General features: G+C 54.0%; 1 protein-coding gene across 1 annotated transcript in view; it reads right to left on the reverse strand.

The window, feature by feature from the left end:
• LOC144673057 (collagen alpha-1(XVIII) chain-like) overlaps positions 1–13401 on the reverse strand; it is a 221270-nt gene that overhangs the window by 1635 nt on the left and 206234 nt on the right. The window contains exon 6 of the mRNA XM_078535054.1: positions 134–284. Coding sequence (XP_078391180.1) covers positions 134–284 — 151 coding nt within the window. The remainder of the gene's footprint in view (positions 1–133; positions 285–13401) is intronic.

Below are 13401 nucleotides of genomic sequence, written 5' to 3' on the forward strand. Positions count from 1 at the left end.
GCAGCAGATGAGGCGGGGGAGGGCAGTGTGGAGGGAACCTGGGCGTTGGGCCTCCTGATCTGCCGCGGGGTCAAACAAGAGTGAAGCTGCCTAAGACGCGGTTCCGTTGCTGGGTCAAATCAAGTTGTCCTACCTTCCGCCCCCACTGAGACTCGGGTCCATTTGCCGTTCTCCTCAGCCGGTTTGGAAGGCGCGCTGTCGAGTTTGGGGACATTCCGGTCGACGGTGATGGGGGGAGGGCGAACCGGTGGGAATTCTGGGAGGCGATGTGAAGGAGGAGTCACCTGCGGAAAAAAAAACACAGAGCTTGGTTAAGGAGTGAGTTCCTTTATGGAGAGAGGGAAAGGGAGGGTGGTTGGCGCAGTGTCTTTAACCACGGCGTAACCTTCAACAAGTCAATGCCAACTTCAATCCCTCTGCCACTCGGGCACTGTGACTGCAGAGTGTACCTTCTACAACAGGCACTGTAGTAACTGCTACTACCTCCCAAACCCACAACCTCCGCTTCCAGGAGGGAAGACAGCAATATCAGCACGGGAACACCATCACCTACAAACTCATCCTGACTTGGAAATATATCGCCATTCCTTCACTGTCGCTGGGTCAAAATTCTGGAACTCCCACCCTAACAGCACTGTGGGTGTACCTACACCACATGGACTGCAGCGGTTCAAGAAGGCAGCTCACCCACCACCTTCTCAAGGGGCAATTAGGGATGGGCAATAAATGCTGGCCCAGACAGCGAGGCTGGTGCATTTTTGTACAACAACTAGGAAATGGGGAAGGAAAGGAAGTGAGGGGAAGGGGGGAGGAGGAGAGGAGGGAGGAGAGGAGGGGCAGGAGAGGAGGGAGGAGAGAGGAGGGGGGAGGAGGAGAGGAGGGGCAGGAGAGGAGGGAGGAGAGAGGAGGGAGGAGAGAGGAGGGAGAAGGGAAAGGAGAGAAGGGAGAGAGGGAAGGAAGGAGGGAGGGACTGAGAGGAGGGAGAATGTATAGAGGGAGGGAGGGAGGGAAAAGGCAGGAAGGGAAAAGGGTGGGAGGAAAGGAGAAAGAGAGGGAAGGAATAAGGGAAGGAGGGAGAGGAGGAAAGGGAGGGAGAGGAGGAAAGGGAGGGAGAGGGAGGAAAGGAGGGGAGAAAAGAAGAGGAGGGGAGGAAGGAAGTGGAAGGGAGGGAAAGGGGGAGGGAAGGGGAGGGGGAGGGAAGAGAGGGGAGGGAAGGAGATGGGAGGGGAGGGAAGGGGAGGGGAGGGAAGGAGAGGGGAGGGGAGGGAAGGGGAGGGGAGGGGAGGGAAGGGGAGGGGAGGGGAGGGAAGGGGAGGGGAGGGAAGGGGAGGGGAGGGAAGGAGAGGGGAGGGAAGGGAAGGGGAGGCTAAGGAGAGACGAGGAGAGGGAGGGAAGGAGATGGGAGGGAGGGAGGGAGGGAGGGCGTGGAGAGAGGGAGGGAAACAGAGAAGGAAGGAGGGGAAGGGAGGGAGAGAAGGGGAAGGGAGGGATAGGATGAAGGGAGGAGAGGGGAGGGGAGGAAAAGGGAGGGGAGGGGAGGAAAAGTGAGGGGAGGAAAGGAGGATGGGTGAGGAGGAAGGGAGGGAGGGAGGGGAAAATGTGGGAAAGGAGAAAGGAAGGGAAGGACAGAGTGAGGGAGTGAGGGAGGAGGGAAGGGAGGGGAGGGGAGGGGAGTGGGGGGAGAGGAGGGAGGGGAGGGGAGTGGAGTCGGGGGGAGGAGGCTTGTCTAGAATGAACCGAAATCACTCAAAGGGGTGTTAGGAGGAGAGAGAAACGTGCATTTCGATAGCCCCTTTCTGAGCAGAGAATCCCCGACACACTTCACATCCAGTGAAGCACTTTTCAAAACGTAGTCACCGCTGTAATGCAGGAAATCTGGCCGCCAATTGCTGCACAGCAAGATCCCATGAATAGCAATGTGATAACCGGCAGATAATCTGGTTCAGTTACATTGCTGTGGGGTAAAAATTGGCCAAGACACTGGGGAGAACGCTCCACCCCACCCCCACCCCCAAAACCTCCGCCCTTCTTCAAAATGACATTGTGGGATCTTTCACATGCACCTGAGGAGGCAGCCAGGATCTCACCTGAAAGACAGCACAACTGACAGTGCAGCACTCCCTCAGTGCTCCTTGGCACTCCAACTCACTGGAGTGGGACTTGAACCCAAAACCTCCTGACTCAGAGGAGAGAGCATCTCCCCGCACCCCCCACCCACCACCCCCCGAAGCATGGCGATGGGCCTCCAACCGGCTATCGAAGTGGGGGAAGGGGAACCGGAAGATTCTAGCCGGGGTCAAGTGCAGGCCTGTCATCCGCCTAGCGACAGAGAGTTAGTGTGTGACCTGGGCCGGCAGAGGCTGAACAATACACAACCTGCTCTTTGCCCTCGCCGGGTCAAGGGGTTCAATCGGCCTAAAGCGGGGCATTGTCCCAAGGAATGTGGCTGTGGGACAGGACTTGAACAGGCCTTTGTTTCAATTCATACAGTCAGGTGGGTCGCTTTGAGGGTTCAACTGCGCTCGACCCCATCGATCTGTCAACTGTACTTTCACTTTCCTACTTAGTATTCTCACCGCAGCCCGGACACGACCACATCTCCATCGGGTGCTGCAGTGAGGAGGTACAGGCTGCCCCAGAGCATCAGCGAGTGTCAAAGGCAGAAAGAAAGGCCTGTATTCATGTAGGGAAGCAAAATACTGCCGATGCTGCAATTCTCAAGTTAAGGACAGAAAGTGCTGGAAATATTCAGCAGCTCCCTGCACGGAGAGAGAGAGGGAAACTGAGGCCCAGACCTTCCAGTCTCTGGGGGAAGGGTCTTACCCCTCCAGGAGGTACCCCAGAGGACTCCACGGGAATTGCCCAGGAAGTTTCCACCTCCGATGGGCAACTCTCCTGCTCCCCGGACCTTCCGGAAAGGTCTCCAACTCAGAATCGGAGACGTCAGAGTGTTCCGGAAATATAAGACAAGGGAAAACAAAACCACCTCTAAATCCTGGGTAATTACACAACTGACCCCCCCCTCCACCACCCCAACCACCTCCTCACCCACTGAGTCCCCCCCCAACCACCACCTCTGACCCTCCAACCTCCCCCCGCGACCCAGCCTGACCTGACCTCACCCAACCTGCTACCTACTATCCTACCACCCTGACACCCTACCCAACTGGCACACTTACCACTCGCCCACCCACCCACTCGCCCACCCTGCCACTCACCCACCCATCTACTCACCTACCCACCCACTCGCTCACCCACCCACTCACTCACCCACCCTGCCACTCACCCACCCACCTACTCACCTACCCACCCACTCGCTCACCCACCCACTCACTCACCCACCCTGCCACTCACCCACCCACCTACTCACCTACCCACCCACTCGCTCACCCACCCACTCACTCACCCACCCTGCTACCTACTATCCTACCACCCTGACACCCTACCCAACTGGCACACTAACCACTCACCCACCCACCCGCTCGCCCACCCAGCCGCTCGCCCACCCACCCACTCACCCACCCACTCACTCACCCACCCTCTCACCCACCCACTCACTCACCCACTCACTCACCCACCCACTCACTCACCCACCCTCTCACCCACCCACCCACTCACCCACCCACTCACTCACCCACCCTCTCACCCACCCACTCACCCACCCACTCACTCACCCACCCTCTCACCCACCCTGCCACTCGCCCACCCACCCACTCACTCACCCACCCACGCACTCACCCACCCACTCACCCACCCTGTCACTCGCCCACCCTGCCACTCGCCCACCCACCCACTCACTCACCCACCCACTCACCCACCCTGCCACTCACCCACCCAGCCGCTCGCCCACCCAGCCGCTCGCCCACCCACCCGCTCGCCCACCCACCCGCTCGCCCACTCACCCGCTTGCCCACCCACCCGCTCACCCACCCTGCCACTCACCCACCCTGCCACTCACCCATCCAGCCACTCACCCACTCGCCCACCCAGCCGCTCGCCCACCCAGCCGCTCGTCCACCCAGCCGCTCGCCCACCCAGCCGCTCGCCCACCCACCCGCTCGCCCACCCACCCGCTCGCCCACCCACCCGCTCGCCCACCCTTCCGCCCGCCCTGAATCTCTACCCATTCATCTCACTCACACTCATTCGCAAACACACTGGAAAGTTATTTAAATATCCCAAAGTTTTCAGTGTGCTAGTGGACGGGGACTGACAAACTGCGGCAACTCCTGCCATGAAAAGAGGACTTGGGGAGGGTTCCCCCGACTGTCCTGTCCTATGAATAAGGACTCCAAGAACAGGTTCACTCCGCGTTACTGCAGAGCTCACAAGTCCTGGCCAGAACTGCGGGTCTCTGGCACTATTTGAAATAAAGAGTGGAGGGGCAATCCAACAATAATCCTAACTCCTTGGAAGATTCAGCCCGGAGTTAACGGCCTGGTTTTCCAAGGGATGGGACAATTCCAGAGCCATGTAAAAATGGCGGCTGAGACTCAATTCCAAGATTCCAGACCCCATTCCCAATTCCGGGATTCCTGCCCCATTTCCGATTCCAGGATTCGAGGCCCCATTCCCGATTCCAGACCCCATTCAGGTTCCGGGATTCCCTTCCCCATTCCTGATTCTGGGCTACCCGCCCCCATTACGATTCTGGGATTCCTGCCCCATTCCTGATTTCACGAATCCCGACAATTCACGATTTCGGGATTCCAGCACTCCCCCCATTCCGAATTCCAGGATACGCGCCTCCATTTCCCATTCCAGGATACGAGGCCCCATTTCCAGTTCCGGGATTCCTGTCGGGATTCCCGGCACAAATCTCAATTCCAGGATTCCCACCTCCATTCCTGATCCTGGGATTCCTGCCCCCGTTCCGATTCTGGTATTCCTGCTCCCATTCTGATTTTGGGATTCCTGCCTCCGTTCTAATTCCAGGATTCCCGTCCCATTCCGATTCCGGGGTTCCCTTCCCCATTCCTGATTCTGGGCTTCCTGTCCCCATTACAAGTCCGGGATTCCTGCCCCCCCGCCAGGCCACCTTGGCACCGGCCCAGCCCTGCTGCCGCCTGGGATTGGCGTGCCTGATTCCATCCCTCGCCCGCCTCTCCCCCTCACACGCGAAACAAAGCTTGCGCGTGTCGGGACACTTTTTAACCAACGCTGGTCGGGCGAGTCGGAAAATTTCCCCAACTGAGCTATTCACCTGGCAGCAAAAACCCGGCCCAACGTTTCAGTTCGATCGCCTTTTGTCAGGGCTGGAAAAGGTCGGAGATGTAACAGGTTTTAAGTAAAGTACAGAGGCAGAGAAAGTGGGGAGGGGGAGAGAGCAAAAGGAAAAGTCTGTGATGGGGTGGAAGGCAGGGAGGGGTGAAGTGACAAAAGGGATGATGGCACAAGGCGAAAGGGACATGGGAATCGGGGCGAGGAAAGATTAGAAAGTTGGGCTTCAAGGAGGTGCTTTTGTGCGGCTAACAGAATCGTCACCAACTGTGCGAAAAAGCGGGAGCAGTGGTTACGATCAGCGATTGGGTGAACTCAGTGTTGAGCCTGGAAACGATGAGCCCGAAAGGTGAGGTACTGGTCCTCAAGTCTTCATTAAGCTTCACTAGAACACAGCAGCAGGCCGAGGATAGAGAGATCAGAGTGGGGCATCTCAGGATGTCCCAGAGTGTAGTCGCTGTCATAACGTAGGAAATACGAACGGAATTTTTTTTTTTTTTTTGCACAGCAAGATCCCACAAGCAGCAATATGATAAGGACCAGTGCAGCATTCCTTCAGTACTGCACCGAGTATCAGCCTGGATTTTGTGACCAAGTCGCCGGAGAGGGACTCAAACCCACAACCATGTAACTCAGAAGCAAGTGCGCTACTCACTACTGAGCCACAGCGGACACTTAAGCTGCCTGTACAATGCTTTCAGGTGTCCTGAGGTCGTGGAAGATGCTATGTAAATGCAAGCTCCCTCTGTCTTTGAACGGCCGCCATCTTCACAAAAGTGTGTCTGGAGGTGAAACTTTCCAAATACACAGCGGGACGAGGTGCTTGTGGGCACACCGTTATTTGTCGACTTTTACCAAGGCGTTTGGAAAGTTCCGGAATGATGTGGGGTTTTCCAAGTGGGTGCTGGAGGGATGAAAACTGAAGGTATTTCTGGCACAGGGAGCTCACAAACCGACTATGACGGGCATTCCGGGAAAACAGACCAAAACCAGGCAAACTCTGACGTCAACCGAGCAAAGGAGCCTCTGCTTGGCTTCAGATTGCTATTTATAAATCATCCCATCGTGATTTATAAAGTCGCAGTAAATATAAGGTATCCACCGACAAGTCAAATAAAGAGATTTCTTTACACAGAGCGTGATGAGAATGCGGAGAAAAAGACTTTCATTTGTGTAGCGCCTTTCACAACGACCAGATGTCCCAAAGCGCTTAACAGCCAATGAAGCACTTTTGAAGTTTCTTTTCTTATTTGTTCACGGGGATGTGGGCGTCACTGGCTAGGCCAACATTTATTGCCCATCCCTAGTTGCCCCTTGAGAAGGTGGTGGTGAGCTGCTGCCTTCTTGAGCCGCTGCAGTCCCACGTGGTGTAGGTACACCCACAGTGCTGTTAGGGAGGGAGTTCCAGGATTTTGACCCAGCGACAGTGAAGGGACGGCCGGTATATTTCCAAGTCAGGATGGCGCAGCCACAGTTATCATGTAGGAAACCTGGCAGCAAATTTGTGCACAGCAAGCTCCCACAAACAGCAACGAGATATTGGCCAGATCATCTGTTGTTTGTGACGTCAACTGAGAGGAATAAATACTGGCCACGACACCGGGAAGGACTCTGCCCTGCTCCTCTTCGGAGTGCTGCCGATAGGGGATGGAGGCAGTGCCGACATATTTAAGGGCTGGCTTGACACAAGCATTAGGGCGTGGGGAATAGACAGAGATGCAGGTCAGGTTTGGGGAGGGGAGTCATCCCGAGAGGGAGGAGTGCAGAGGTTCCGGAGAGCAGATGGGCCGAAGGGCTTGTTTCCATGCTGTAACATTTACAAGAGAGACACGTTGCTGAATCTTTCTGTCTTGCACTCATCAGGGCAAATGCAATGGTGCAACAATTTGTACCGCAGGAGAAAGGGGTGCTGATTGGTTGGCAAATCGACTCTGATTGGCCAAGGCGTCGTCACGGAGAAAACGACAGGGAAACCTGTGGGTGCCCCAAGCTCCTGGGTAATTCAAAGAAGACACAAAGTCGGCTAATCAGGGTCGACTAGCCAACCAATCAGCAGCCTTTTCCCCGGCAGTGTAAATTTCCGCGATCGTTTCGAAGTTGGGCATTCTTGCGTTTGTCCTGATGAGTGCGGGATGAAAAACTTCAGCAGCACGTCTCTCCTTCCAGCGATATTCAAGCTCTGTGTGACCAGGCGACAATTGCACGGAGTTCTCAGCGGGAGCAGAAGATTTACTGAGAAGTTATGGCTCCGGCTGCATTCCTCACTTGGAAGGCTGTACATTAAGACCACTATATTTGCACGTTTTCCCAGGCCATATATGGGCAGCCAAGATTGTGAGCTACTCGAATTCGAGTTGGTAAGTGGGAGAGCATACCTCTGGCTATTTTTACTTCTGAGAAGGGGATGGAATGGAACACAATGAGTTGCGTCAGTCACATCTAATAAATTCTGAAGTGCAGAATGCAAGCCAGCACTCCAGACACCCATTAAGTGAATGGAACTTCCTTTGGGTCAGAGGCTTCTGGCCAACCCAAGCCTTGGGTGAATACCATGCAGTTCCCCGGGGTGCGGAGGGGGAGGGGGTCATCGCCCTCTCAGAGGGTCCGTCCACCCCATGGGATTAATGGGATGACTCTGTCGAAACTCTCATCCGTGCCTGTGTTACCTCCGGCCTCAACTACTGCAGTGCTCGTCTAGCCGGCCTCCCCACCTCCCCGAACTTGGGCCCGTTCAGATCGCTGCTGTCCGTATCCGAAATCGCACCTAGCACCGTTCGCACCTAGAATGGTTCCTCGTAGGAGGGGGCCATTCTGCCCATCGTGTCTGTGCTCGCTCTCTGTCAGAGCTACTCAGCTAGTACCACTCTCCTGCCTTCCCCTCACCCCCCTCCAGCCACCCTGTGCTGGCTGGTCATCGTTGGCTCCTGGTCAAGCAAAAGCTCGATTTTAAAACTCTCATCCTCATGTTCAAATCCCTTCCTAACTTTGCTCTTCCCTATCTCTGTGATCTCCCTCGTAGGCAGGAATGTGGGGGTTGAGGTTACGTTCCGATCAGCCACGACCTTATTGAATGGCGGGGCAGGATCGAGGGGCCGAGTGGCCTACTCCTGACCCTAATTCGTATGTTCGAAGAGAATTCCAAAAATTAACAACCTTCTGAGAGAACAAATTCCTCCTCATCTCCGTCTTAAATGGGAGACCCCTTATCCTGAAACTGCGCCCCCTAGTTCTAGTCTCTCCCACAAGGGGAAACCTCCTCTCCGCATCCACCCCGTCCAGCCCCCCTCACAATCTTATATGTTTCAATAAGGTCACCTCTCATTCTTCTAAACTCAACGTGCGCAGGCCCAACCTGCTTAACCTTTCCTCGTAAAACCGGGTCGAGATTGGCGATGATGCACCACATGGTCGAGCAGCCTGCTGGCTTTTGCTGTCTTGGTTTGTGGGTCAATGGTGGCCTCTTTGTTTCGGTGACAAATCAAGGTGGGTCATGAGAGTTTACGCCAGCGTGAATCATCGCCTTCAGAGAGGGAGGGTAAAATGCTCGGGGTTCCCGATTAGCTGGCTCTATCAGGGACAGAACATCCTTTGGGACATCCAGGCAGGAAACATGGAGGATTATACCAGCCTTGTTTGTGTGAGAGGGAGAGAGAGGGAGATGGTGGGAATGAGTGAGAGAAAGAGGGCAGAAAGGAGAGAGGGTGACAGGGCGGGAGAGAAAGGGAGAGCATAGAGACAGTGAGAGAGAGAGAAAGCAGCAAAGAGAGAAAGAGAGAGAGAGAGAATGCCAGAGAGAAAGAGAGGGCAGGAGATAGACAGGGCAGTGGAGAGAGTGAGCATGGGTCAGGGAGAACAGGAGAGGGAGAGAGAGCAGGAGAGAGACAGAGAGAGAACGCGAGAGAGAGAGCAGGAGAGAGAGAAAGCAGCAGAGAGAGGGCATAGGAGAGAGAGGGAGGGCAGGAGAATGAGAGAGAGAGGGTAGGAGAGCAAGAGAGAGAGGGGGCAGGAGAGAGAGAGAGGCAGTAGAGAGAGAGGGCAAGGAAGAGAGAGAGAGGGGCAGGAGAGAGAGAGGGGCAGGAGAGAGAGAGGGGCAGTAGAGAGAGTGAGGTCGGGAGAGAGGGACAGAGGGAGGCCGGGAGAGAGGGAGGTCCGGAGAGAGGGAGGTCGGGAGAGGGGGACAGAGGGAGGCCGGAGAGAGGGTGGTCAGGAGAGAGTCAGGTCGGGAGAGAGAGAGGGAGGTGATAGAGGGAGGGTAAGGGAAAGAGTGTGAGAGTGAGAAGGTGGGAGCGTGAGAGAGAGAGAGAGCATGCATGGGGGGAGAGTGAGAGAGAGAGAGATAAATCAGCAGGAGCACTCAGCAAGGTTTTCTTGTATTAATCTCGATAACTAACGCAGAAAAATGGAAACATCTGGGAGTTTATTAAAAGGGGATGATTCAATGGCTTCGCCCTTTTCATGTGATCCTCCAAGCTGGTTATAAAATTGGCCGTAGCAAATTTCAAATCAGTTAGAATGTGCTCGGAGAGCTCCCTTCCCAACCGGGGCCAATTAAGCTCATGTTACAGCAATAGTAGCTGGGTTTCCCACAGCCCAGAGAGCAGGCAGTAGAGTCATGTGTGTTTGTCCAACATTGCTGCTCTCCGGGGAGAGGAAGGGGGGGGAGTGCGGGTAGAGGGAGTTAGTCAATAAATGCTGGTCCAGACAGCGGAGTCCACATCCCGTGAATGAATAAAATAAAGAAAAAAACACTGACTCTAACCCTTGATGTAGATTTACATAGACTTACAGCACAGAAACAGGCCACTCAGCCCAACGGCTTCGTGCTGGTGTTCATGCTACACACAAGCCTCCTCCCTCCTACATCGTCTCACCCCATCAGCATATCCTCCTATTCCTTTCCCCGCTCACAGGCCAGGATGTTTCTCCCGAACGAGTGTAAAATGAGGCGCGATATTTCTGTCGGTGGGGGCGCTCGGGAGTTGCCACCTTACGGTTGGCGGGCGGGCGAAAAGGCCAAGCGGCCTTTGGGGTTTTTTTTTGCGAAACCTCATCCACGGGCGGGACGAGGTTTCGATCAGCGATTTTAAAAAAAAATTTAAAATTCTCAAACTAATTTCTAACATGTCCCTGCCCACGGGACAGAGTCACACGAGGGGACATGTTATTAACATTTTTAAAATCTCTCTTTTATTTTTCCAAATCTTCATCTCCCTGAGGTAGCTCCGTGCCTCAGGGAGTTTTTTGTGCGCGCACCCTCGCCTTTGAGTCAGAAGGTTGTGGGTTCATGTCCCACTCCCGAAAAACCAAGAACTGTGAATGTACTCAAAAGAGTTACGTTCTGTGACTGTTGATAACTCGAAAGAGTTACCCACGAACTTGCACGCTCCCTCTCCTCCTCCCACAGCGCCCACCCTCCCAACAGGCAGCACTGAGTACTGCAGCACGTGTTTTATGCAGGCCGGGCCTTCATTAGCTCATCAGTACGAATTCACAGTCGTGGTCTGATTGCCCCTGCTAAGCACCCCCCCCGATGAGGGCAAAATCCTGGCCCACATGTTTATCTAACTTCCTCTTAAGGGAACTACGTTATTCGTCTCAGCGATTCAAGAAGGCAGCTCACCACCATCATCTCAAGGGTCAATTAGGGATGGGCAATAAATGCTGGGCCCAGCCAGCGACGCCCACATCCCGCGAACGAATTTTAAAAAACCCCATTCCCTGTGGTAGCGAGTTCCACGCTCTCCCCACGTTCTCTGGGTAAAGAAGTTTCTCCTGAATTCCCCATTGGATCCAGGTTGGGCCTGTACATCAGAAAAACGGGAGGTGATCTTATTGAACCGTGTAAGATTCCGAAAGGATGTCAGGGTGGGATGCTGGGGGGGGATGTTTCCAATTGCGGGGGAGTCTAGAATTAGGGGGAAGAGTTTCAGAGGGATGGTCATACGATGGACAATCTTTCTCCGCTGATTGCCATTCTCCGCTGCCCTCACTGCCTGGCCCACAGAGAGGCCGGTCCATGTTCCGATATTATCCATCCATGCCATCTTCGGTCTTCCTTGTGCATGTTTTCCAGGTGGTTTTCCTTGCGCTATGTCTTTTCCCAAACACTCCCCTCCTGTTCACATCATGTGTCCAGGATATGAGAGCTTCCTGGATACCACTGCCTCAAACAAGATTCCTCTTCACACTGGCTTTCTCCAGCGCTCACTCGCTTGTCCGCTTGGACACACTAAGGTCTCTAGTATCGGAGGTAGTGTTGAGGAATGACTAAGGAAGAGATCATCCCATACAGGGGTTCGAAAAAGGGAGAAAGGGGAGGAACTCATGTTTCGGCACCACCTTACCATAAAGGGCTGCTTCTCAAATGAGACGTTAAACCAAGGCCCCATCCGCCTGCATAGGGTGTGAAAGATCGCCTGGCACTGTTTCGAAGTCCAGGCCAATATTTACCCCTCAATCAACATGGCAACAAACAAATTTCCTGGACATTGTCACATTGCTGTTTGTGGGAGCTTGCTGTGAGCAAATTGGCTGCCAAATTCCCCACCTCGCAGCAGTGACGACACCTCAAAAGTACTTCATTGGCTGTAAGGCGTCTGGTGGTCGTGAAAAGCGCCGCATCAATGAAAAGTCGTTCTTTTTGATGGCGTTCGTTGAGAAAGGATGGTTGGGCTGGATCAGTACAAGAAGAATAAACAGAGTGGGACGACCAGAGTGGTGAGCCTCAGAGGTCTGAGCCTCAGAGGTCTGAAGGGCAAGTTTAGGACAGGGGTCGTTTACTGTTTCTTTATAGAGGTGATCAGTATGTGGGAGAAGTTTCCAGGGAGGGTGCTTGAGGTCCGGATCCTGGGCTCGGTCATATCTTGTTATGGGGAGGTGGTAGGGTTGGTACACTGGGAAAGGAGATCAAGATGGGTTTAAAGGGCCTTTTTCACCTCATCTTGTGTGAAAAGAAAGTTAATCTGTTCTTGGGATGTAGGCACCATTGGCATGACCAGCATTTATTGCCCATCCCTAGTTGCCCTTGAGAAGGTGGTGGTGAGCTGCCTTCTTGAACCGCTGCAGTCCATGTGGTGTAGGTACACCCACAGTGCTGTTAGGGAGGGAGTTCCAGGATTTTGACCCAGCGACAGTGAAGGAACGGCGATATATTTCCAAGTCAGGATGGTGAGTGGTTTGGAGGGGAACTTCCAGTTGGTGGTGTTCCCATGTGTCTGATGCCCTTGTCCTAGATGGTAGAGGTCACAGCTTTGGAAGGTGCTGTCAAAAGAGCCTTTAGCGAGTTGCTGCAGTGCATCTTGTATGTAGTAGACACTGCTGCCAGTGGCTCCAGCCGTGGCTCAGTGGGTAGCATTCTCATCTCTGAACCGAAAGGCTGAGGGTTCAAGTCCCATTGCAGAGAACGCCAAATCCATGGTGGCACCACCCAGTGCCGTCCCGAGGGAGTGCTGCACTGTCAGAGGTGCCATCTTTCGGGTGAGTTGTTCAACCTCAACCGACATCACTAACACTGATTACCTGATCATTACCATATTGCTCTTTGTTGGGATCTTGCTGTGTATAAAGTGGCTGCCGTATTTCCTACATGACAACAGTGGCTACACCCTCAAAGACTCGGTTGGCTGCGGGGAAGCACTTTGGAATATCCTGAACTTGTGAAAAGTGCTATATAAACGTAAATTCTTTCCTTGTGGAATCCTGCAGAGTTCCTGATGTTCGACAGGAACGTTGGGTTGTTGGGGGGGGGTGGTGGCAGCTGAGCAGAGTCAGGATATAAACAGTACAACTGAGAAAAGATCTTTCCCAAAAAATATTCAAAACAACTTCAAAAAACCAGGGTCTATTCTACATCGTCCACGGAAAATCTGAAGGGAATTGCAATCCTGACATTACCAGATAATCCTAGGGTAACCACAAGCAGTACAAAGAAGGGACTGTTAGACAAATAGGCTTTGGCCCTCGGAGCTGACGAGAAGACCAGCCACAGATATAGAAGGAAAGCCGGCAGCTCTCCAATGGCGCATTCTTTCCATCAAACAGATGGCCAGATGTTCCCTTCAACAGCCCGAGCAAGCTTGGATTAGCCACACATCCAAATCATTCCAGGGAGCTCTTGTAGCGCAGTGGGCCATGTCCCTGCTCCGGGTTCAAGTCCCACTCCAGAACCTGACGGCCAAGGAA

Source organism: Cetorhinus maximus, unplaced genomic scaffold, assembly GCF_964194155.1.
Source record: "Cetorhinus maximus unplaced genomic scaffold, sCetMax3.hap1.1 HAP1_SCAFFOLD_225, whole genome shotgun sequence".
NCBI lineage: Eukaryota > Metazoa > Chordata > Chondrichthyes > Lamniformes > Cetorhinidae > Cetorhinus > Cetorhinus maximus.